Consider the following 23,596-nt stretch of genomic DNA (forward strand, 5'->3'; position numbering starts at 1 on the left):
ACCTGATGAAGGTTTGTAGAATAGATGCAACATGTTCTCATAAGTGTATATCCAGTAACATTTTTGAATCTGATTTTGAAATCAGCTGCAACTTCTGACTTGTTAAAGCTACTTTATTAAATAATCATTATGATTATTTCAAAGAATTGAATTCTAACAGTAAAATCCTGCTATGACAAACAACATGTCTGATTAGTTGATAACCAGTCTATTACTGCTTTCAGGCAACTCGAGTTCTTTGATATTTGAATGAAAAATATCTTTATAGGCTATACATAAATAATTCAAAAACCAAAAAATAAAAATGGTTTAAGAGTTTTCAGTTATTTTCCCCATCTTCTCAATTTTTGTAAATGGATCTCTTATAATTAATTTTCTGTTGCTGATGAAAATGGTATCATATGAAGCTGTAATATGTGTAAGTCTTCAGACTTACACCTAAACACTAGTTTACTCATAAATCTGTAAATTGCATTTTTCCCCCCTTCTCTTTCAGATACAGAAGCTTAAAGCACTTTAACTACGATATCTGCCAAAGCTGCTTCTTTTCTGGCCGAGTTGCAAAAGGTCATAAGATGCACTACCCAATGGTGGAATATTGTACACCAGTAAGTAATGATCACAGTGATTGTAATATAGATCACTGAATGAAGGACTGTACTTATATTTGTTTAGATAAATTAGTAAGATTGACTAAGGAATTGTTTGGTTTGAAAGCATTATGCCTTTTGTACAAACAAAATGGAAGTCATGATAGTTCATTGTTATCTGTTACTTTTCATATATATTTTTTGAAATTATATACCGGTAAAGTTGAGATTCATTGCTAAAATTGATTTTAGGTATTGTTCAGTAAGATCTGAATATTTCTAAAATATATGTTTGCACCTTAAAAGAATCCTCCTCATCATATTAGGACAAAATTGGGTGCTCTGTCACTGGAGATTTTTAAGAATTGGCTAGACAGTCACTTGTCTGAGATGGTATAGGTCAGGGGTAGGCAATCTCGGCTCTTTTATGACTCATGGACTTCAACTCAGAATTCCTGAGTCAGCTGACATAGGAATTCTGGGAGTTGAAGTCCATTAGTCATAAAAGAGCCGAGGTTGCCTACTCCTGGTATAGGCCGTCCTGCTTGATCAGGGGACTGGACTAGAAGACCTTCAAGGTCCTTTCCAGCTCTATTCTATTCAAATTACTATCTAATTCTGCATGCAGTTGTTGTAATTAATCCATCATATACTGGTTGTGATAATTGGTTAAATATGCTGGTGTTAGGAGAGATATCATTATTTAGAATGATTTCAGTGTTTGATATGTATGTCAAACATTGGCAACATTCAGCCTGGATTCTTTATTTTAAAAAATGGCTTACGGTCATAACCTGTTCGAAAGCTGGTAATTTAAGACATGCTTCAGATGAAAAGAAGTTAAAATGCATTTTAAACATTCCAATTTATACAGACACACCACAAAGGATGTACCTCATCTTATTAACTTTAGCTATAATCTTTCAAATACAGCCTAAAAATAAAAATCAGTAGAATGGGAGAAGTGCTATATCCTTTTATGTTGTCTTCTCCAGCTAAGCTAACATAATGATAGTTCTGTTAAGCATATCCAAAAGAGGATGTGAAATAGACATGTTCGAACAACTATTCATTCTTACAATCTGGCAGAGAAAATGGTTAATTCTCCTAATGTTAATGTGCAGCTCCACTTTCTTCCATCCTGTAATTAGATGTTATTTCTACTTGCCTAGTAAAAAAAAGTTGGTATTAAAAATTAATATGAGCTATAAATGGCATTTATTCTGTGTGTGTGTGTGTGTGCGTGCCCGTGTGCGTGTTAAATATAAGAACAATGTAACATATTGGTTAAGTTACTAGTCTCAGAGTGGAAAGACCCAGATTCTAGCCCTTTCCTAGATACATGTTTTCTGAAATTCTTGTATTGTTAGCTAATTTAGAATTTGCAGGATGGATATCAAAGCAGAAGGACATTAAAAGGGGTGCTAGCACTAAAACAACCAAAATTATGTTCGTGTAAACCAGGCATGTCAAACTGCTGTCCTGCGGGCCGGATGTATCATACTAAAACCGCGCCCACCCCATTGCCGGCAAAGGGGAAAAAGTCGCGATACAGCATGTGACGTCAAGAGTTTGACATGCCTGGTGTAAACTGTCCCTATTAATTACTTGCAGCACAAGGAGCGACCCCCTCCTCCATCTGCCATGGTGACCCTGTCTCGATTTTCATTCAGCAAGTTTTACAGCCTTGCCGCCTCTCTTTCCCTTACAGCTTCAGAGCTGAGTTCCAAATCAAACTAAAATCATTATGGTCATAGACCAGCATAAGAAAAATAAAATACAGACAATTACTATATATATTACTATATACATACATACATACATACGTTTAAAAAATCTATAAAAAGGGTAAACATTAAATTCAGGAAAACGTAAAATTAGAATGTAGCTAACTGATTTTTAACAGTATAAACATTCTTAGTAACAAATTAAATAATTTTAATTGTTGCTGCATAGAACCTAGCCACATGGTAGATTATAGCAGGATTGGTGTCCACAAGCAAGGAGGAGGCATAAAATTGTCCTTGACTATTTATACAGTATATGTGAAATGAGGCTAATATAAATGTCTCTGTAGTACAAATACTGAAGGAGCACATGCTATTGTTTCTGTACATTTAGAGTCACAGGGGCATTGTCTCTCTAGTTAGAGAATTTTCCTGTATCAGCCATCAATGGCAACTGAAGGAAAGCATGACATAATGCTAGAATGAAGGCTCTCTAGCAGTTAGGTACTTTTAGACAATAAAGGTTGGGGCCTTGGTTAGATCCAGTTTGCCTTGTGTTTGCTATGCACTGTTTAACAAAAGCTTCGATGTGGTCATATTAGTGGTGGGGTTCAGCCAGTTTGCACCACTTCGGCAGAACTGGTAGTTAAATTTTTGTTGCTCAGGCCCAAAATGGACTTCCGGAAGCAGCATCCATACAGAGAAACGGTTGTTCACATATTTGAATCCCACCACTGGGTCATACCCAATGCTGACTAGAAAACCTGGAGACAAACCCAAAATATTTAGTTGCCTCTGCTTTTTTAAATATGTATTGAAAATCATCCCTCATAGTAGGATGAGACCAAGGGGAAAAAGAAATTGTTTGAGCCAATAACTGAGTATGTTCATCCACACTCAGGCCTCCACTTTCATGATGCCTGAGTCCAACCTCAGGGTGGAATTAGAACCTATTTTGGAACTTGAAAGACTTGAACAAGTTCTACTAGAGCAACGTTGGGCACCATAAAGACATTGTGCTCTGAATAGTTTGAGTGCTGCAGGTATAAGGTAAAGGTTCCCCCGCACATGCGTGCTAGTCGTTTCCAACTCTAGGGGTCGGTGCTCATCTCCGTTTCAAAGCCGAAGAGCCAGCACTTGTCCGAGGACGACTCTGTGGTCATGTGGCCGGCATGACTAGACGCCAAAGGCGCACGGAACACTGTTACCTTCCCACCGTAGTGGTCCCTATTTTTCTACTTGCATTTTTACGTGCTTTCGAACTGCTAGGTTGGCAGAAGCTGGGACGAGTAACAGGCGCTCACTCTGTTACGCAGCACTTGGGATTCGACCCACCAAACTGCCGACCTTCTGATCGACAAGCTCAGCGTCCTAACCCACTGAGCCACCGCATCCCTCTGCTGCAGGTATATAATGGTCTATATACCTGCAGTTGTCTTGTGGAATTTGAGGATGGCAGTTCAGCTCCGCTGTGTGTTTTAAGCAATGTTTCCATCTGTTAGCAGAATGAAGGATTATTCTCAAAACAGGAACTTGTTCAACTTATCCTCCAGAAATAGCTCTTGGGTCTTTTGGCAAATTCTATGGTTTTGATTTTCGGATAATTTGAATACTAGATGGTCTTCTCTACTGTGCTCTAATGCTATTTTCAGGCCAACAGGTATTTTTGAAAGTAGTGTTGCATCATGTGGATAAAGTAAAGCAGCAAGTTTAAAGAGTGAAACTTGTGTTGAGGAGTTGATATAAAAATTAAACAGGAATGGGGCCAATATCCATCCTCTGTACTAGACACTGATCAAAGATTGACCAGCTTTTCCCAAAACCATCTTGCTCCTCTGCAAGGCTATTTTCTTGTTCCAGCAAGTTTGGAATTTCTGTTGTAGGTGACTTGCGTAGATTTTAAAGATTTTGTTGAGGAAGCTGATTGGTTTATAGCTGGTAGGATTATCCTTTTTCCTTTCTTTATAATACTGATTGCAGATCCCTGGTCTTTTGGCTCGGCCATGGGCATCTATGTAGGTAAGGAGTGAGGCCAGAGTGTGGCCCAGAGGTTCAAGTTGTTTTTAATGACCTGTGGAGGGTTAAGGTCTTCTCCTGGGGCTTTTCATAATCTTGGCTGAGTAGCAAGATTCTTGGTCACTGTCACTGGTGCCCACATTGGCAGATTTTCTATAGTTTGCTTAGGACATACACTTTCCGCAGAGGTGTCCATGTGCTCCAAAAGGGTGCTTCTCAGATCCCTGGGGGGATGTGACAGTCCACCATGAAAGGACCATTGCTTTGAGAGCTTGGTGTGGTATGCCAGAATAGACCTGAATCTTTGGATTCGACTCCTTAAATGAAAGAGTTGCTCAGTTTAGGCATCACAAAGGAAGCTGAGATATTAATGAGGTGTCCAGCAGACACTGGGTCTTACTTCAACAAAAGAGGCAAATAATTATCTTCTTGGGATTAGAGCTGGAAGTTTGTTAGCTCACAAAAGTAAATAGAAATAGCTACATTATCTAAGCACCCTCTCTTCCATGTGTTGAAAGAACAGACCAGGTGACTTTTCACCATAATATTCTCTCACCCTTGACTGTGAAGTTGAAAACATAGATTATGGTTCATACTGTTCATTTCATTCTGCAATGGATTGATTCTGAATGGAAAGAGGGAAAGATGTGATTCTTTCCTGCTGTTTAAAAATAGCTACTGTAAATCTAATAAGCATAATAGAAGTCTGTTACACATGATAACAGTCCTATCACTATAAAAATGATATTTTTTTCCTACTTTTTCTTCAAGTCTGCTTTTATTATGCATAGCAATCTTGTTATAAAACAGCTATATGCTTTACAGATATTTTGCTTGCTTGGTTGCAAAGGTGTTTGTCAGTTTACTCTCAATATGCTTATGTAGAGAATTATAGATTATCATGGGTTTGACATACTTGTATTTTAACATTTGTGTTATTGTAATCTTGCAATCACAGAGTTTTGTCTTGTAGAAAAAAAGGCTAAAAGCATAGAGGAAAATCTAAATATTCAACTAAATGATTCTTTGTATGGATATAGAATTAAATTTTATTGCCATGTAAAATGACTACAACACAGTTTATTTAAAAAATGGCAAAACAAACAACTGATGTGAAAAGTTTGCAAAAAAAACAACAACCCTAATAAAATTCTATTGCTGAAATATTGCTTTCAGACTACTTCAGGAGAAGATGTCCGTGACTTTGCCAAGGTATTAAAAAATAAATTCCGAACAAAAAGATACTTTGCAAAACATCCGAGAATGGGTTATTTGCCTGTACAAACAGTGTTGGAGGGAGACAACATGGAAACGTGAGTGAAGCATATTAATAATATCTCATTTGATGAGTTCTGAGCTTCCCAATTGGCACTGCTCCCTATACTTCCTGACTACATAACACCTTTTTTATTTCTTTCATATTTGTTTATTTTGTTCAAAGGAAAAAGCAAGCTGACATCTTGGTTGCTATTCTTGCTTTTTATCACCTGAAAAATCCTACATTAATTTAAATTGTTAACAAAATAAAAATATATGTTGTCTTAATGATTGCTTGGCAATTCTTCCAAATATCTGTACTTTATAGTTGAGTGCATAGAAATGAAAATGCACTTTTTTCCTCTTGATGCGGAGAAAATATTAATGTTTAAATTCAAATTCACAAACCTGTCCCTTGTAATCTTATCAGATTAATAGAAAAAATTATCTGCTAGTTACTAAAACTTGTTTAATGGGAATTGCACTGCAGCTTGCTATCTTTCTATTTTTCTCTCTCAATATTTCCTTTCTCATGTTTCGGCTGCTTTCATGGACATTCATGTTAGTCTATTGGATTTTCTTGATTTTGGGTTTTGTTTTGTTTTTTAACCTTCTGTAATTATTTTGCTGCTAAGTTTTTTCTGCCTCTCTCTTCACCTCCTCATTTTTTGTCTTGCAGTCCTGTTACTCTGATCAACTTCTGGCCAGTAGATTCTGCGTGAGTACTTTTGCTAAAGTGTCCTGCTACTGCTGCTGCTGCTGTTGCATTCTGTCACTTTTGTTTTTAGTTTCAGTTCACCTTTTTTTCCATATGTCCATTTCCATCCTCCATTTCCCTCTTAATGTTTCTGACAGAAAAAGAGACAAGTCCATTTCAAGTTAGTAGAAACAACAGGTTTGAATGGATTTTACAAAATTGTGTACACAATATATATATATATATATATATATATATATATATATATATATATATATATATATATATATATATACATATATATATATGTATGTATGTATATAAAAGGGACGCGGTGGCTCAGTGGGTTAGGACGCTGATCTTGTCGATCAGAAGGTCGGCAGTTTGGCGGGTCGAATCCCGAGTGCCGCATAGCAGAGTGAGCGCCTGTTACTCGTCCCAGCTTCTGCCAACCTAGCAGTTCGAAAGCACGTAAAAAATGCAAGTAGAAAAATAGGGACCACTACGGTGGGAAGGTAACAGCGTTCCGTGCGCCTTTGGCATCTAGTCATGCCGGCCACATGACCACGGAGACGTCCTCGGACAAACGCTGGCTCTTCGGCTTTGAAACGGAGATGAGCACCGGCCCCTAGAGTCGGAAACGACTAGCACGCATGTGCGGGGGAACCTTTACCTTTACCTTTATATATATATATATATATATATATATATATATATATATATATATATATATATATATATATATATATATATATATATATATATATATATATATATATATATATATATTTATATATATATATATATATATATTTATATATATATATATATTTATATATATATATATATTTATATATATATATATATATATATATATATATATATATATATATATATATATATATATATATATATATATATATGAAATAAGCACTTTTGGTTGCAAAACTGGGAATTTTGAGATGCAATTACACATTTTGAAAAATTCTTCTACAGAGGCTAAAATGGCTTATTTTCACTTGAATTATGTTGACTTTTAGAAGTAAGTGGCTATTTTTCTTTTTAATCTTTATGAAGTAAGTAATGGAGAATATGAAAAAAATATGCTTTTTATACAGGAGTAGGTACCTCTTGCTTTAAAATATTTGTGCTAGTTAATTCATAAAGTCTGTCAATTAACCAAAAGGAAGCCTAAAACTAATCTACAAATAATATTTAAATTTGTATAACTTCTAATATTTGGTTTGCAAGTAATACTTATTAAAATGAGTAGCATTAAAATTATACTGTTTAGTATAATATACTAAATTATGCTAAGTATACTAAAGAAGTGTTATGCATATGAAACATAGGTTATGGTAAAGACTAACTCCACCCGATTAAGAGACTAATAGTCTCTTTGCTGCTTTGTATTTGAAGTATTGGATTGCATGAATGTTGGTGTCTACAACTACATTATTGTGTCTGCAATAGATTTCTTGCTATATGTGCAACAATACAAGGGACATAAAAAGTAGTTTTGACTGGCCTTACTAATCAGACTTAAAGCGTAGGGACTTGGACTGGGTTCATCCTATTCAGCAGTATTGCACAATATTTCCTTACAAGAATTTCAGTAGTAGATGACATAACACCCCTCAATCTTGATCTTAGGAAAGGGATCTGAATTATCATGAAATTGCATACACGATCCCCATCCATTCCTTTCGGTCTAAAGAAGGCTGTCTGTCATGTTTGCCCTGTGCAATGCTTCCACGATAACCCAAAACCTATTATCTAATAACACTTTTTAAAATTAACATCATAAATTCATGAATGCAGCCTAATTTCTTGATAGACAGACAGACAGACAGACAGACAGACAGATAGTTTTGACCATTGTGTGCAATAGTTTATATCACTTTAATATGGTTTGTAATCTAGAGGAGAGGTTCCCAGCCTTTTGGGCACCAGGGACCAGTTCCGTGGAGAAAAGTTTTTCTGTGGACTGGAGAGTACGTGGGTTCATGTGCTGCCTGTATCCCAGGGATGGGGCTTTGCTTGTTTCTGCGGACCAGTTGCACCGGTCCATGGACCAGGGGTTGGGGACCCCTAATCTAGAGGCTATAAAGTTTTACAGTCAGTGATAATAAACTGAGCATGAAATTCAAAAGTGTGCTAAGCTTCAAAATATTATTCCGTTCAATTGAGAGTTAGCCATATGCTGCTCTAAGCCTGGGAGACAGTGGGTAAAGGCAGTAAGACTCCTTAGCAAAACCCAGAGGCTAAATTGGAATAAATAAAATAAATAAATTGACAAAACAAGTGCCATCAGAGAAATTTTTTTAAAAAAATTGAGAAATTAGTACAGCTTTATAATATGTAAAAAAGCAAATCTTACACAAATATGAGGAATGCAATAAAACAAACTTAACACTTTGCATCTCTTAGTACAAATGGCTTGTATCACTTGATAATATTTTTAGAACTATTTTATCATACAGCCAATAATGGAATATTTGGTTCACGTTATTATTAAAACTGAATTTTTCTTTTAAAACATTATATTATAAAATAGGTTGATTATTCAGTTTCTGTGGATAATCAAAGGATTTTCAATATCAAATAATAAACATCATTGCCTGAATCCTTTTGGAATTTCATAAATTGGCATGAATTCCTTTTGAAAACTGTATGACATCTTCACTACCTAGGTGTCTGTCATGCTTGGGATTATTTCTCTCCCTCTTACCTAATCAGGATTTGTCATTTTAGAACAAGACTCTGTTTTCATTTATAATCTCCATAGAGTTTCAACAAATGGAGATATCTTCCAGAGTTTCTCCTTTGCTTTCTGTGACCCTTCTAGAATTATTTTGTGGATTAACAGTGCTCTTAAGATTTGGCTAATAAAACAAAGTCCATAAGAACTATTCTTTTCTCTTGATATATATGTCCTAGAAAGAATATCAGGAATTGATAAGTATTTGCTCAGTCTATACATCAATTATAATCAATGTTTCTATTAAGTTACTAGTCCTCTTTGGATTATTATAGAAGCAATATATAAAAATCTGTAGTTCTGGGTTGTTGTTTTTAACCTGTTTTCACTGTTTTTCCATAAATTAGTTCATGGAATCTTATGCTCCATATTCTATTGGTAGTATTTTTGCTCAGTACTCAGTAATGTTTCAGAAATACATATAACAACAAACCTTCTTGCAACGATATGGTTCTTAATCTTGAAGCAGCAGAACATCTGATATAGTGACTGGTTCTTTCACACTGAAGTTCTTCCAGATTCATGTTTTTTAATTTTGATTTCACCTATTTAGTCTTCCCTGTCTTAAGCTAATAGCTGGCTCAATAGTGATACTATACAGTAGTTTCATACTTAGAAATGTTGCTCTCTCTTCATGTCTTTGCTAGATGTGGCTAGTCCAAAATATTTAGAGAAAGCATTTGAACTTCTGTTTAGTTGGAATTGGTTTTTACCTGCTGAACAGCTACAATGTCTTAGAACAAATTTGCATTTTCTTTTATTTATTTTCAGTTTCTCTCTCAGTATCATCTAGACCTCATTCTAGTCAATCATTATATTCTTTTATGTCTGGTTGTAGCCTTCATCATATCTGTAAATGTCTGATTTCATCTGTTGGATCATCTCCTTTGTTCACCTCTTTAGCAATAATCTTACCAATCTGTACCAAATCTTTTGCCTTCTATCTAAAACAGCAGGAAATCTTCCATTGACAGTAGGCTCTAAACAGTTATTCCTGCTAATATGCTGTTTTTATTTTATTCTACAGTGAGCAATTGAAAATTGTTCATATTTGGGCTCTTTAAGAGCTGTATCCTCAACAGCTATTAATTTGATCCACTCTGTAGGTCAGTATTGGGGAACCTGTGCCCACCCCCACCCCCTGAAAACTGATGAATTACATCTTCCAGCACCCCTTATCTTTGGCCATACTGGCTGGGACTGTGAGAGTTGTAGTTCAGCAACATATGGAGGGCTACTGGTTCCTCATCCCTGCTGTAGATTCTTCTACATTGACTCTCACATTATATTCTTCTTTATTTTATTTTATCCCTTAGTGGCACTGGAATTTTCTCAGATGCATGAATTACAGGTGGTTCTTGTGGATTCATTTTCATGGAATATTACTCTGGTAAGAAAATTAGGCGTTAAAGCAAATTTTGTAATTTGTATCACCATCCCACTGATCTTCTTGACCTATTTCTATTGTTACCATTTTTATTTTTATTTATTAGATTTATATCCTGCTTGTAGATTTATATTTTGCTCAAGATGGTGTGTTTGTGCCAAACTGAAATTAATAATAAAAAGATCCAGTTTCAATATTGAATTGTGCGTCTACTAATATTTTAACTGTAACTCAGAATATCTTTGCAAGACAGTGTTGTTATCTTAATTATTTAAAAAAAAATCTTTCCAGTTCTACTCCTTGAATCCTGATTACCATATGGACACATCTATGAGGTTTTTGGCAGAAATATCATTTGCCTTTTTCTTGGATTTTTTTTATTTTGTTCTTTTACTTTTCAATCCAGCATATAAGTTCCTTCAAAGTAGTATTCGGATCCAGTCTGCCAGGGGCTACCCTCTGTTTAATAAAAGGATTTTTCTTGCATTTCTTTTCAAGTATGGTTCAAGTTCTTAATTTTGTATCCCAATCAAATTAAAAGGTTCAGTATTTCATCATGGTTTCAAAACATCACACTATTTTTTTGTTTATGTATTTCAATTTTTCCAACATACTGAAAAAAGTCTAGCTAGTTTTCAGTCAAAAATACGTCATGTAAAATGAAATCCTAAGTCTAATACCATAAAAACTATTCCATATACATAACAAGGGATAAACTAAAATCAGAGATAAAACTTAAAATCAACTTCCAATACCCATACTATAAGAACAAGAGAGAGGAGGAATTTAGTCACCTGTAGTCCAGCAAAACACATCAGTCTTGCTATAGTGCCTTCCTAACACCAACATAGAGACAGTCTGGGTAAGTCTCTTCCAAAAGGACTAAGGAACACAAAGAAGGCATTTTCCCACATTGTCTTTACTGTCTTGCTGTAATAGATACAGAATTATGCTGAGGATGTCATATAATCAGTGCTTTAAAAAAAAAGGTGCCAGAACTCAGAGATGCTGTCATTGGGAGCGATGCTGGTGTCTTGCTACGGCATCGCCGCCCATCCTTTGCACCCCCACCCCTGCAGCTCGGAGCCACATGCCGCGGGGATTCCCCTCCCCACAGCCACCGTGGGGATTCCCCTCTCCGCAGTTGCACGCCACGGCCTGTGCTGAGCCTCCATCCGGAGCTGCTCCAAACCCCAACCCAGAGCTGTGTTCCTCATGGCAGTGGTCTCCGGCGCCAAACAGCTGATGGCCTCTGGCACCAGCACTCGTTCACTTACTGCCCCGTCGCTTCCAAATGCAGTAAGTGAGTGAGCGAGCAAGTGACGTTTGGAATTGTTTGGAAGCGACGGGGCAGTAAGTGAGTGAACGAGCAAATGGCGTTTGGAAGCAACCGGTCAGTAAGTGAGAGAGCAAGCAAAAGGCCTTTGAAAGAGATGGAGTGAGTGGGGAGAGACTGAACGAGGTGCCTTTGAAAGAGACGGAGGAGTGAGTGAGAGCCACTGGAGGCTTTTGTGAGCAAAGTGTAAGGGGGGGGGCTTTTGCGAGCGAAGGGTGAGATAAAAAGGGAAAAGTGAGGGGGAGAAGGGAAAAAAGAAAAGGCACTGACTTCTGGCTTCCTCTGTTACAGGAGTAGAAGGAAGCATTAACATTGAACCTCAACTTTTTGCTTTTCTATAATATTATAAACTAGCCATTTCTATAACAATAAATGAATCTAACCAATGAAACCCAAAATACCCCTGCATGTATGCAGGTATTCATAGGGTGCCACAGTTATGGATGAGAAATATTGGTTGCAAAGTTGGCATTTCTGGATGTAATACAGATATTTTGGACTTATTTTTGTTTCTTTGCATGTTTGATATTTTTAAAAAGACATATGCTACTGACTACGCTTATGCACATATGTAACACCTTTTGCTACGATACATGACCACTGCTTGTCCAGAATGTGAAAAGTGAAAGATTGTGACTAAACAAAATGTTAATGTACAGATAATACCACCAGAAATTATTTTATTTATAATTATTTTAAATTATTTTTTTTAATAAATGTTGTTATTGATGTTAAGCTCACCATGGAAAACATCATATATTGTTATGTATATACTAGGTTATTTAAAGACTGAAGTGCAACATAACTAAATTCTAAATAATCTATTTTTCAAAACACACAACAGTCCAAACAGTAAAAGTAAAGTCCAAATTAAGAATATTTCATTCTTAAGAATTGTTTAATTTAAAGTGGTTTAGTTGTAATAGATGGTTATAGATTCAAAATAGTTTTCAAGAGTATTTACAAAAGGTACTATTTTTTCTAGCATCAGCTAAATTAGACATATTAAATTGAGAAAAATGTTTCTCATTTCTTTCCTGTTACCTTTATTGATTTCATTGCAGAGATGTTAACATAGGAAATAGATTATTTTGTTATCTAATTTTACCTTCCAAAAGACAGAAGCAGATGAAAAATCTGAGGTTCTTTCCTGTTGGCTTTCTTGAATTAGCTGTTTTAGATTCTAAAAGTTTAGTTCCTAAAGAAGTTACCTTGTAAATAATTTTAATGTCCTCCTCTAGTGCAGGGTAGGCAACCTTGGCTCTTTTATGACTCAAAGACTTCAACTCTCAGAATTCCTGAGCCAGCATGGATCAGCTTGGAAACCTCTCTCTTTCCCCACAGCGTGGCTGGCTCAGGATTTCTGGAAGTCCACGTGTCATAAAAAAGAGCCAAGATTGCCTATCCTTGCAATAGGCTTTCGAAAATCAATAGAGGGAGCTTTTTTTTTTCCAAAAAAAGGTGCCGGAATGCCATTCTGAGCGTTCTATGAGAAAAAAAGCCCTGACAAAAGTTGTGAAAAATATCTTTTTGTTTAGAAATTGGATAATTCTTATCTATATCACTGTTTCTCTATAATCTGTTAGTTTGAACTTATGGCCCATTTTATGCAATTCATGTAAAAGATTCATCCCTATTATCACTGAATTAGACCAGCAGCAATTTGTTTCTCACACTGTTTCTTAAATTTAAAAGGTGCTGATTTTCTGATAAGTTGGATTCATAAGTCAATAATAAAGTAGGCTTATTAGGGTTTACTAGAGATCTCCATTGCTTGTAGCACTTAGAAAACTATGGTAGTCCATTGGTACTACCAAGAGGAACCATAGTTGCTTGATTATGAATTCCATTCTGTATTGCCATGGAATCATTACTTAATAAGAGACACGTCGGTCATATCTGCTTTTATCCTTAATGCCTTTTTTAAACTAATTGTCGTAAGTGAAATTCTTAATGTAAAAATATTGCCCTCGTCCTTTACTCTATTATGATCCCATCCTATTTTTGCCATGAACACCAATTTTTCTGAAGCCTTTTGGTGGTCTATTTTTTACTTCACTCTTTTTTCTTTCTCTTCTGGCAGTGTTGACATTTTGTTTTAGAGAAAATAAAATGGTGAAATATGTGTATTAAAACTAATTCAAAATAACTGCCATTCTAAATTTTTCAGGCTAGTATTCTGTATTACTCCTATCATTCTTACCACTTTGGGGTAATTTTTTTAAAAAATGTACATTTAAAAATTAATTTTGAATTCATTAATTCACAAGTGTAGAAAATAAAAATAGGTAGATATAGACCAATAGAAACCAATTTCCAATTTTTTTAAGGAAGCAGATGTGTAAACAAACCAAGATAGCAAAATTTAGTGATGGTCATTACAACAAAAGGAAAGTAATAATAATAATAATAATAATAATAATAATAATAATAATAATAATAATAATAATAATAATAATAATAATAATAATAATATAATTTTATTTGTATACCGCCCTTCTCCCGAAGGACTCAGGGCGGTGAACAGGGCAAACATATAAAAATACAAGAATATAAATATTAAAAAAGATTAAACAAGGTGCCCAGAAACTAACAACAATAAGTTAAAATGCATTAAAACAATATTGAAATCCAAATCCATCACCCATCAGGCCAGGCCGGCTTGTTCGAACAAGTAGGTCTTCAGATCGCGTCGGAAGGAGCGAAGGTCGGGCACCATCCGGAGCTCAACCGGCAAACGGTTCCACAAATCCGGCGCGCCCACAGAGAAGGACCTCCCCCTGGGGGCCACCAGATGACATTCTCTGACCTGTGGCACCCTGAGGAGGCCCTCTCTGTGGGAGCGCACAGGGCGGAGGGAAGTTGATGCCGGCAGCAGGTGATCCCTAAGGTACGCCGGACCCATGCCATGTAGGGCTTTAAAGACCATTACCAGCACCTTGAATCTTCTTAAAACTTCAAAAGGAAAATTAGAACTCTTCTAATTATATACACTCAATTATAAATAGGGACCATATTTAGAGATGACTATGAAGGTAATGGATTTATATCCCACTTGTCATAGATGCTTGGGCACAAAGCTTATTAATAAACTTTATTGAATATGTTTAGTACAGAGTTTTAAAAGATCCAACCAAAATGTCATAAATGCCAGTTAGCAGTAATTGTTTAAAAACACTAACTAATAATATAAATATATTTGTATATATGTAAATATGAGTAATTTCTTATAAGAACCTATGTCAGTATAGATTGAATGGAAATAGAGAAATAAATTCACAAATAAAAACTCTAAGAAAACAAAACTAATTGATTGAAAAATTGTACAAAGGTTTGAAAATGTTTTTAGAATGCCACTCATCAGTAGTTTAAAAGCGTCTAATTTTTTACGATGAATTACTTCATACAATAAAGAAAAGATAAATTGAACTGTTTTCCCATAACAGACCCATTTTACAGCAACTTTTAACATAAAAGTATAGATAATTTCTGCTTTATTTCAAGAAAAATGAATTGTTTATTTTTAGAAGCATTTCCCCCCTCTTTTTTCTGTTTGCCAGTTGAAAAACAGTACCTTACATTTACACAGTATGGAGAACTAACATAAAAAATAACACTGAATTAAGTTGTTCATGGTAATAGCTTGAATAAAAACCACTGCAGGATTTTGTTACATTGAAACAAAGTTTTAGTCAAAGCTCTAGTCAAAGATTGATTGCAGTAACAGTGAAAAGAAAAACCAACTGTAAGAATTTATTAATTCATCAAACTAATGAAATGGAATACTATCCTCAATAGCAGGCAGGTTAAAAAAAGCTAGGAAAAATAACTCACATTAACCTTGTCAGGGAAAGTGGATTAAAAAAAATATCCATTTTCTGAAAAGCAAAAATATGGCTCTTTTGTAGGTGCATATGTTTAGGGACGGTTTTATTTATCTAATATTACTATAATTGTTTTTTGTTGTTCTGGAAAAGACTATTCAAATAGGAATTTCATCATGACTTGAAGCATCAGGACCCTAAAACTAATATATTTAGTACCTGACGTTTACTGATCGCTATGTTCTCTACTATAACTCAAAGTGCTGCCTAATAATATAGTTAACAGCTATATATCACATAATAATATTGAAAGTTTATGATCTTGTGGCGCTGCATTACTAGCTGTCTTAGACCACATGCAGCCTGTGGGCTGTGAGTTGGATACTTCTGCTTTAAGCACTACTCTATCAATAATCAGAGTTTGAAGGATTCATTTAGGTTGTCAGTCCAATCCTTTGCACAGTACAGGTATTCAAATTAAAACATTTGGAAGTAGGGCCTCCTAGCCTTTGCTTGAATACTTGCAAAGATGGGGTGCCTCTCTCTGGACAGTTGGTTCCATTGTCCAATATTCTTACAGTTAGGACTGAATTTCCCTAATGTTTTATTAAAATGAACCTTACTCTATCTTAATCATTATCCGTGTCCTTTACTCTGGAACTAGAGAGAGCACCTAACTTTTTTTCTGTGATGTACCCTGCAAGGTGTTTGTAGATGGTTGTTACTTTCTTCCTCAGCTGACTTTTTAAAAAGCTAACTAAGGCATAGCTAGTGTTGTTCTTTCTTCTCAGAGATTAGTTTCTACATTTCTGGTCACCTTTGTTCTCCAACAGACTCTGATTTCTCTGAATCCTTCATGTAATATTCAGAATTTGACATAGTGGTTGAGGTGAGGCCAGACCAAATCTAAATAGAGTGAAACAAATGCTGTAAATATTGGAAGTTATATTTTGGGGGATAAACTCTAAAATTTCATTTTCCATTTTAGCACAGTATCAGCTTCTTTTTGCAATCCATACTACTATTCCACAACTATTCTAAAACAGTTTTAACAAGTACTATTACAAAGCCTAGGTATCATCCATCCTCTCTACCTCTACCATCCTCTCTACCATCCTCTCTAATATTAAATATTATTCTGTTAGTTTCAACCACTTAATCTTTTTTTTAACATCTTGGGTTTGTTTTGAATTTTATTTCTTCTAAGATATTAACTATCCCATTTAAATCTGTAAATTGTAAATTTATAATTATAAATTTATAAATTGTAAGACAGTCTGGCAAGCATTCCTTCCACCACTCCATCAAAGTCCTTAATGAAAATACTTAGGACTAAGCACAATATTCTTCTTGATCATGAGTCCTATTGTACACAGGCTACATTAAATATTTCAATAACTCTTGGAAATTGTCCTAATTTCTTTTCAGTACTCTCTTTGTGCCAGTCTGTTGCAAATCCACATTTCTTGTAGAGAGCTGTTTCACTTTCCTCTCTTGAGCCATCTTGCTGTGGCATAGTTAAAACAATTCATTGCCACTGTATCTAGCTTTACTACCAGTGGATTGCTCACTGCAATTTTCTAGTCAACTTCTATAGGTCTTGCTTTATAATTCACTATAAAGTCAATCCTTCTATTTTAAGCAATCAGAAGCCCCCATTTTGGATATTCAACTGCAGATTTGTCATATATAAGTTTTGGAAATTTGAGGGTAGGGAATAAGTTCAGTTATTCAAGCAATTAAGACACTGCCTGTGAATTGGAGTATTGATTTTTCTTTGGGCCCTTAAAGGTGCATCAGCAGGAAGGTGATATGATATTATCCATTTTAAATTCATCATCTTATCTCCCGTACTAGATAGAACAACTTATTGTGTGTTTCTAAATATCCACGATGAACCCAAAAAGCAAGCTACTTTGCATTGCCTTTTTATGAAATGGAATAAACATATGCCAACCCAGTGATGCCGTCGACGTGATGTCCCGTTGCCTGGAGGCGGTCCGGGTTTGGATGGGGAGAAACAGGCTTTGTCTCAACCCTGCCAAGACTGAGTGGCTGTGCATACCGGCATCTCGGGTTAACCAGTTTGTTCCATCATTAATGATGGGGGGTGAGGTGTTACCCCCCGTTGATAGGGCTCGCAACTTGGGCGTTCTCTTGGATTCACAGCTCAGCTTTGAAGATCATATAGGAGCCGTGACCAGGGGGGCTTTTGCCCAGGTTCGCCTGGTGCGCCATCTGGACCGAGATGCCCTACGCACAGTCACCCATGTGCTCAGGACCTCCCAGCTAGACTACTGCAATGGTCTCTACATGGGGCTGCCCTTGAGGACCACTCGGATGTTTCAACTGGTGCAGAATGCAGCCGCGCGAGTTGTGATGGGAGTTTCCCGATACTCCCGTGTAACACCTCTTCTCCGCAAGCTGCATTGGCTTCCGGTTGCCCTCCGAGTGAGATTCAAGGTGCTGGTGATGACCTATAAAGCCCTAAATGGCTTGGGTCCGGATTATCTGAGGGAGCACCTGCTGCTGGCATCAACTTCCCATCGTCCTGTGCGCTCCCACAGGGAGGGCCTTCTTAGGGTACTGCCGGTGAAGGATTGCCGGCGGGTGACTCCCAGAGAGAGGGCCTTCTCTATGGGTGCGCCTGCCCTTTGGAACCAACTTCTGATGGAACTTAGGACTGCCTCCGACCTCCGCTCATTCCGCCGGGACCTGAAAACTTGGCTCTTTGAGCTGTCGGGCCTAGACTGAGGGGTTTTAATTGGGTCTTAATGTTTTAACTTTTTAAACTTTGGGCTTTAAATTTAATTAATTGTTTTAATTTTTTTAACTTTTGTATGGTATGATTTTAATTGCCCTGTAAACCGCCCTGAGTCCTACGGGAATAGGGCGGTATATAAGTCAAAATAATAAATAAATAAATAAATATACACTTTTTTTCTTTTCTCCTGAAAGATGTGTACAGATTAGTTGCAATTCAAAGATTTGCAAGCTGACTTCTCTGACCTCATAAATCTCTTTTTCTTCATTGTAGGAAAGCATTGCTTAGTTCTTAATGGCTTTCTTTTCATTCTAAGGGTCCCTTTATTGGGGTAGTTGACACAAATTAGAAAATAATTACTATAACTTATGGTATTAGATCAGGAGAACAAGGTCTTTGTATAATATGGATTGAAAAAAGAAATTCTTGCGAATTGGGAAAAAGATAACTTGTTTGAAATATTTCATGGGAAACAGAACTGGCATAACATTCTGAAAAATTTAAAAACTTTAGCACACCTAGCTTGAAAAACAACACAGGTTGCAAATAATCATGTTCTTAGAATCAGTAAAGCTTGCCAGTATAAGGCCAGTAACACAAGAGCATTTTTCTTTCTAAAAAAACTAGTGTTTATTAATCAATTATTAATCAGTGTTTTCTGCCTTGTAGGCCTGCTTCGTCCCCTCAGCTTTCACATGATGATACGCATTCACGCATTGAGCATTATGCTAGCAGGTATGAGATCAGGTGGCTTGCTAGGCAAATTTTTCTTGAAACATTTATATATATTTTTAAAAGTAAATCATTATCATAACCACCATTGCTCAGATGTTAAGAAATGAAGTTAGTCTCATTTCAGGTTCCTAAGATTTATGGTATATATGTTTACTAATTGCTATGCATATTTACTAATTTCTACTAATCAGCTTACTAACTAATCTGCATGTAGAATTACTGCATGATGTTTAGAATGTATGTTAAGTAATTGAAAATAGGGAATGAAGAACACATGGTTTTATTTACATCTAATCTGCTTTTGTTCAAAACATATTATGTGGGGGTTTTTTTCTGGAAATATACTTTGGTATATACTACTGGGCGACCATGTAGTACAAAATAATAATTTACACCCAGTATCTAATCCTCAATACATAGGTCATAATTTATAAACTGTAATTCAGCTTCTGATAAAGAGGAGATTGAACTGTTAAAAAAAATAAAACTATGCTAGACTCACAACTTTTAGAAAGTTAGTACCTCAAATATTACAACATAATTGGCTAAGTTATATCACTATTTTTTATACATTCATAGATAGATACAGCAAAAATAATGCTTCGTTTTATTGCCAAGAAAAGAGCTGAAATTTTCACATTTCATGTGTGTTGACTGAAATCCTACACAATAATGAGTGTTTGTCTGTCTGTTGAACATATTCCAGGATTTCATCATAATGATATTTTTGTTCTCGATTTTAATTAGGAGGGTTCAGTGAATTTTAAGATGTTTTCCTTTCTTCATAGGCTAGCAGAAATGGAGAACACCAATGGAACATATATGAACGATAGCATTTCTCCTAATGAGAGCATGTGAGTTTGCCTCTGAGAAATTATAGGAAATTTAACATATGCATGCTTTCAGGTTTATGTAGTTAAGTTCGTAAGCAAAAACATTATTCACAGTATATATCTAGAAAGCTACATAGCTAATAACTCCAGGTTATTAGTTGCCAGACACTATTGAAGGTAATATTTGAAACTTAACGTCACCTTTTTATGTAAAAATACATTAAAGGGGAAACAAAAATGTCATTTTTTGTAACTATTTTTGACATGTATTTTTTGTTTCCCTTTTAAAGTTTAACAGACATCAGAGATTAAAAAAACAGTCTTTGATCAAATGTAGAAATTCTGATGATTTTCATGAAGCCACAAATAAGACTGGAATAGCTGCTGATTAAGATCCTTCATCAAAGCTGCTCCAAAGCTCAGGACAGAGGACTAAACAAGATTCTAAATACTGATCAATCTTTAATGTAATTATTTGTTTAAAAGTCAGATACATATATTTGTTTCTATTTCTGGTGAAATCACCTTCACTATACAATTATTACAACTTTTAATCATATCAAGATAGTATTATCGGCTTCCGGGTTGCGCACGCGGTGCTTCCGGACGTGCAGGAAGAGTCCGCTCCCTGCCGTCCAATCTTTGTTTTTGGGAGGACCCTGAAAAGGGTCGAAAATCGCCTTGAAGGGGCAACTACTGTGAGGAGGCCCTCCCTGTGATCATGGAAGGGCAGCAGCCCTCCGCTTGAATCTGGAGCAGCTCCTTTGGCCCGAAGAAGAGACCGGCCATTAAGATGGCCGATCATTAAGCCTGTCCCTGCCGAAAGCCAAAAGCATTACCTAGCACTAAGAAGCAATGGAGGAACTGGGTGAGACTTTACTTTTCTTATTTCCCTAATCACATTCCTGTGAAACGTTTTTGAAAATTGCCTCCCCCTCCTTTGAAAGAACGGCGATTATATACTTGGGGAACAAATTTTAAAGCCTTAAAAGAAAATCAAGTAATTCAGCAAAGAAATTAAGCAATTTTATCTTTACTTACTAAAAAGCTCCTATTTTTGGTGGGGATCTATTACCCTATTTTCTCTTTAAGCGGTGAATTAAGGAAAAAAAATATGGACTAATGCTATAAAAGTGTTATATTAATTTGAAAAAAAAAATTACATCGCATTCCATATGCTATTGATGACATCTTGTCGCAAAATGTGGTACAGCAAGTAAATTTTTTCTCTACTGTGAGAGCTGACTGAATAACAGAGCTGTCCTTGACATCACTTTTAAAGATAAGTGTGGGAACACCTGGCACTGAAAACAACCCTTTTGGAGGTGGATAATCTTTAACTCTTATTACAATAGCCTCCATGGAAGATTTAGCTGCAAACAACAACGAAATGGATGAATATATCCCACCACTTAACTACAAACTGATACTGGACATGATTTTGGCAATGACAGAGCAAATTAAAGCCAAACTGCAAGAAAAATCTGACAATTTAAAGCCACCAAATCAAACTATGACCTTAAATGAGGAACTGATAATCCAAAAGCAAATAGATGAAGTGGAAACTAACACTAAAATAGGAGAGTTCAAAGAACAACAAATGCAACCTACAGAGAACCCTAAAGTCCAAATTTCATTGTTAACTACAAAACTTACAACTCAAAAAGCAATAGCACTCGAAGAAAGCAACATTAAGAGTGAAGACATTAAAGGCCTTCAAATAGACTATATTGAGAATTCAGCTAATCAAACGACCACAACACCAGCTACTACTTTCTATCTTACCCAGATGGAATTGGAAGAAGAAAAAGACCTGACAGGTCTAATGACAACTATATTACATCAATCATCAAAAATTGAACTCTTAAAGCAAAACTTCAATGATTACAAAGGGGACATTTTCTTTCCAAAACTGACATTTGGATGCCCTCCCTGGATGCAAATAAGGGATATAGGAAGAAAGGGAGAAACATTTGAGAATTTAAAGATGCCAAAAGGGAAGCCTGATTGGCACAAAAGGAAGGCAAGAGTTAGATTTAAAAAATTGAACTTGTTTCTTCTTTGGGATTCCTAAGGATAGAGTTTAAAAATATCTCTTAATGGATTAAGGGGAATCTCTAAAAAATATAACTGATTTTACATTTAGGTTTTAGATCTGTAAGGGAAATCAAAATTAAACTTCTAGAATACAATTCTGAACTATATTAGAGAATTTGGAATGATATAATGAAAGATAGTATTTTAACAATTGATGAATGGTTAAGACGACATACAGAATATATTAGTTGTAATGATATAGACAGAAATTCAGCTTGTATTTAACTTTTAAAGTAAAGTTGGTTATTAGAATCGATATATTAGATCTTTAAAGGAAAACAGAATTAAGCTTTTGGAAGATAATTTTGTACTATAGAATCTACAATTTTATAACAAAAGATAGTATTTTAATAATTGTTGAACGGTTAAGACAAAAAATATTTTTCTAATAATTGGTGATTTGTTAAGATGAAAACTAGACTTTACTTTACATAAAGATGGCCAATCATTAAGCTGCTCCCTGCCGAAAGCCAAAGCACTACCTAGCACTAAGAAGCAATCTGGAGGACCTGAGTGAGCTTTTACCTTTCTTATTCCCTAGCCATCTTCCTGTGGGACTTTCCTGAAAATCTCTTTCCCCATTTTTTTAGAAAATGGCCAATATCTACTTTGGGAACAAATCTTAAAGCCTCAAAGCTACAAAAGAACTTTAATTAATTCAGCAAAGAAATTAAGTAATTTCATCTGCATTTACTAAAAAGCTTCTATTTGTTGCTGGGAATCCACTACACTATCTTTTCTCTAAGCTGTGTATTAAGGAAAAAATTTGGACTAATTCTACAAAAGTTCTTTATTAATTTGGAAAAAGAAAAGAAAATTCCTACATTGCATGTTATATGTTACTGATGCCATCTTGTGGCGAAACCTGGTAAAGCAAGTAAATTTCCTTTTTTGTTGTGAGAGCTGACTGAATAACACAGCTGTCCTTGACACTAAGATAAGGGTGGGAACATCTGGCATTGAATACAACTCTACAGGAGGTGGAAAATCTTTCACTATTATTAAAACAGCCTCCATGGAAGATTTAACTGCAAACAACAATGAAATGGATGAATACACCCCACCACTTGATTATAAACTGATATTGGACATGATTTTGGCAATGATAGAGCAAATTAAAGCCAAATTGCAAGAAAAATCTGAAAACTTAAAACCACCAAATCAAATTTTGACTTTAAATGAGGAAAGGATAACCCAAAATTAAATAAAAGAAGTGGAAACTAACACTAAAATAGGAGATTTCAAAGAACAACAAAAGCAAACTATGGAAGACCTTAAAGTCCAAATGTTAATGGCAACTACAAAACTTATAACCCAAAAAGCAGCAGCATCTGAAGAAAACAACACCAAGAGTGAAGACACCAAAGGCCTTCAAATACAATATATTGAGAATTCAGTTAATCAAAGGACAATCATAATACCAGCTACTACTTTCTACCTAACCCAGATAGAATTGGAAGAACAAAAAGATTTGACTGATTTAATGACAACTATATTATATCAACCATCAAAAACTGAATTATCAAGGAAAGGAAAGGAAAAGGAAAGGAAAACAAATGTAAGCTTTTAGAA

The 23,596-nt window shown here is 35.5% G+C and overlaps 1 protein-coding gene across 10 annotated transcripts in view; it reads left to right on the forward strand.

Annotated features, from left to right (window-relative positions):
* Positions 1–23,596, forward strand: part of DMD (dystrophin) — a 931,439-nt gene that overhangs the window by 878,718 nt on the left and 29,125 nt on the right. For 6 of the 10 annotated variants that reach the window (XM_081327957.1, XM_081327955.1, XM_081327958.1 and 3 more), the window contains 5 exons: positions 497–608; positions 5,510–5,646; positions 6,270–6,308; positions 19,029–19,094; positions 19,883–19,948. In XM_081327957.1, coding sequence (XP_081184083.1) covers positions 497–608; positions 5,510–5,646; positions 6,270–6,308; positions 19,029–19,094; positions 19,883–19,948 — 420 coding nt within the window. Of the gene's footprint in view, positions 1–496; positions 609–5,509; positions 5,647–6,269; positions 6,309–10,364; positions 11,079–19,028; positions 19,095–19,882; positions 19,949–23,596 lie in introns of those variants that run through there. The other 4 variants (XM_081327959.1, XM_081327963.1, XR_014026476.1 and 1 more) reach the window with 3 other exon arrangements.

The sequence above is a fragment of the Vipera berus genome (genome assembly GCF_964194415.1).
Source record: "Vipera berus genome assembly, chromosome: 4".
NCBI classification, from domain to species: domain Eukaryota; kingdom Metazoa; phylum Chordata; class Lepidosauria; order Squamata; family Viperidae; genus Vipera; species Vipera berus.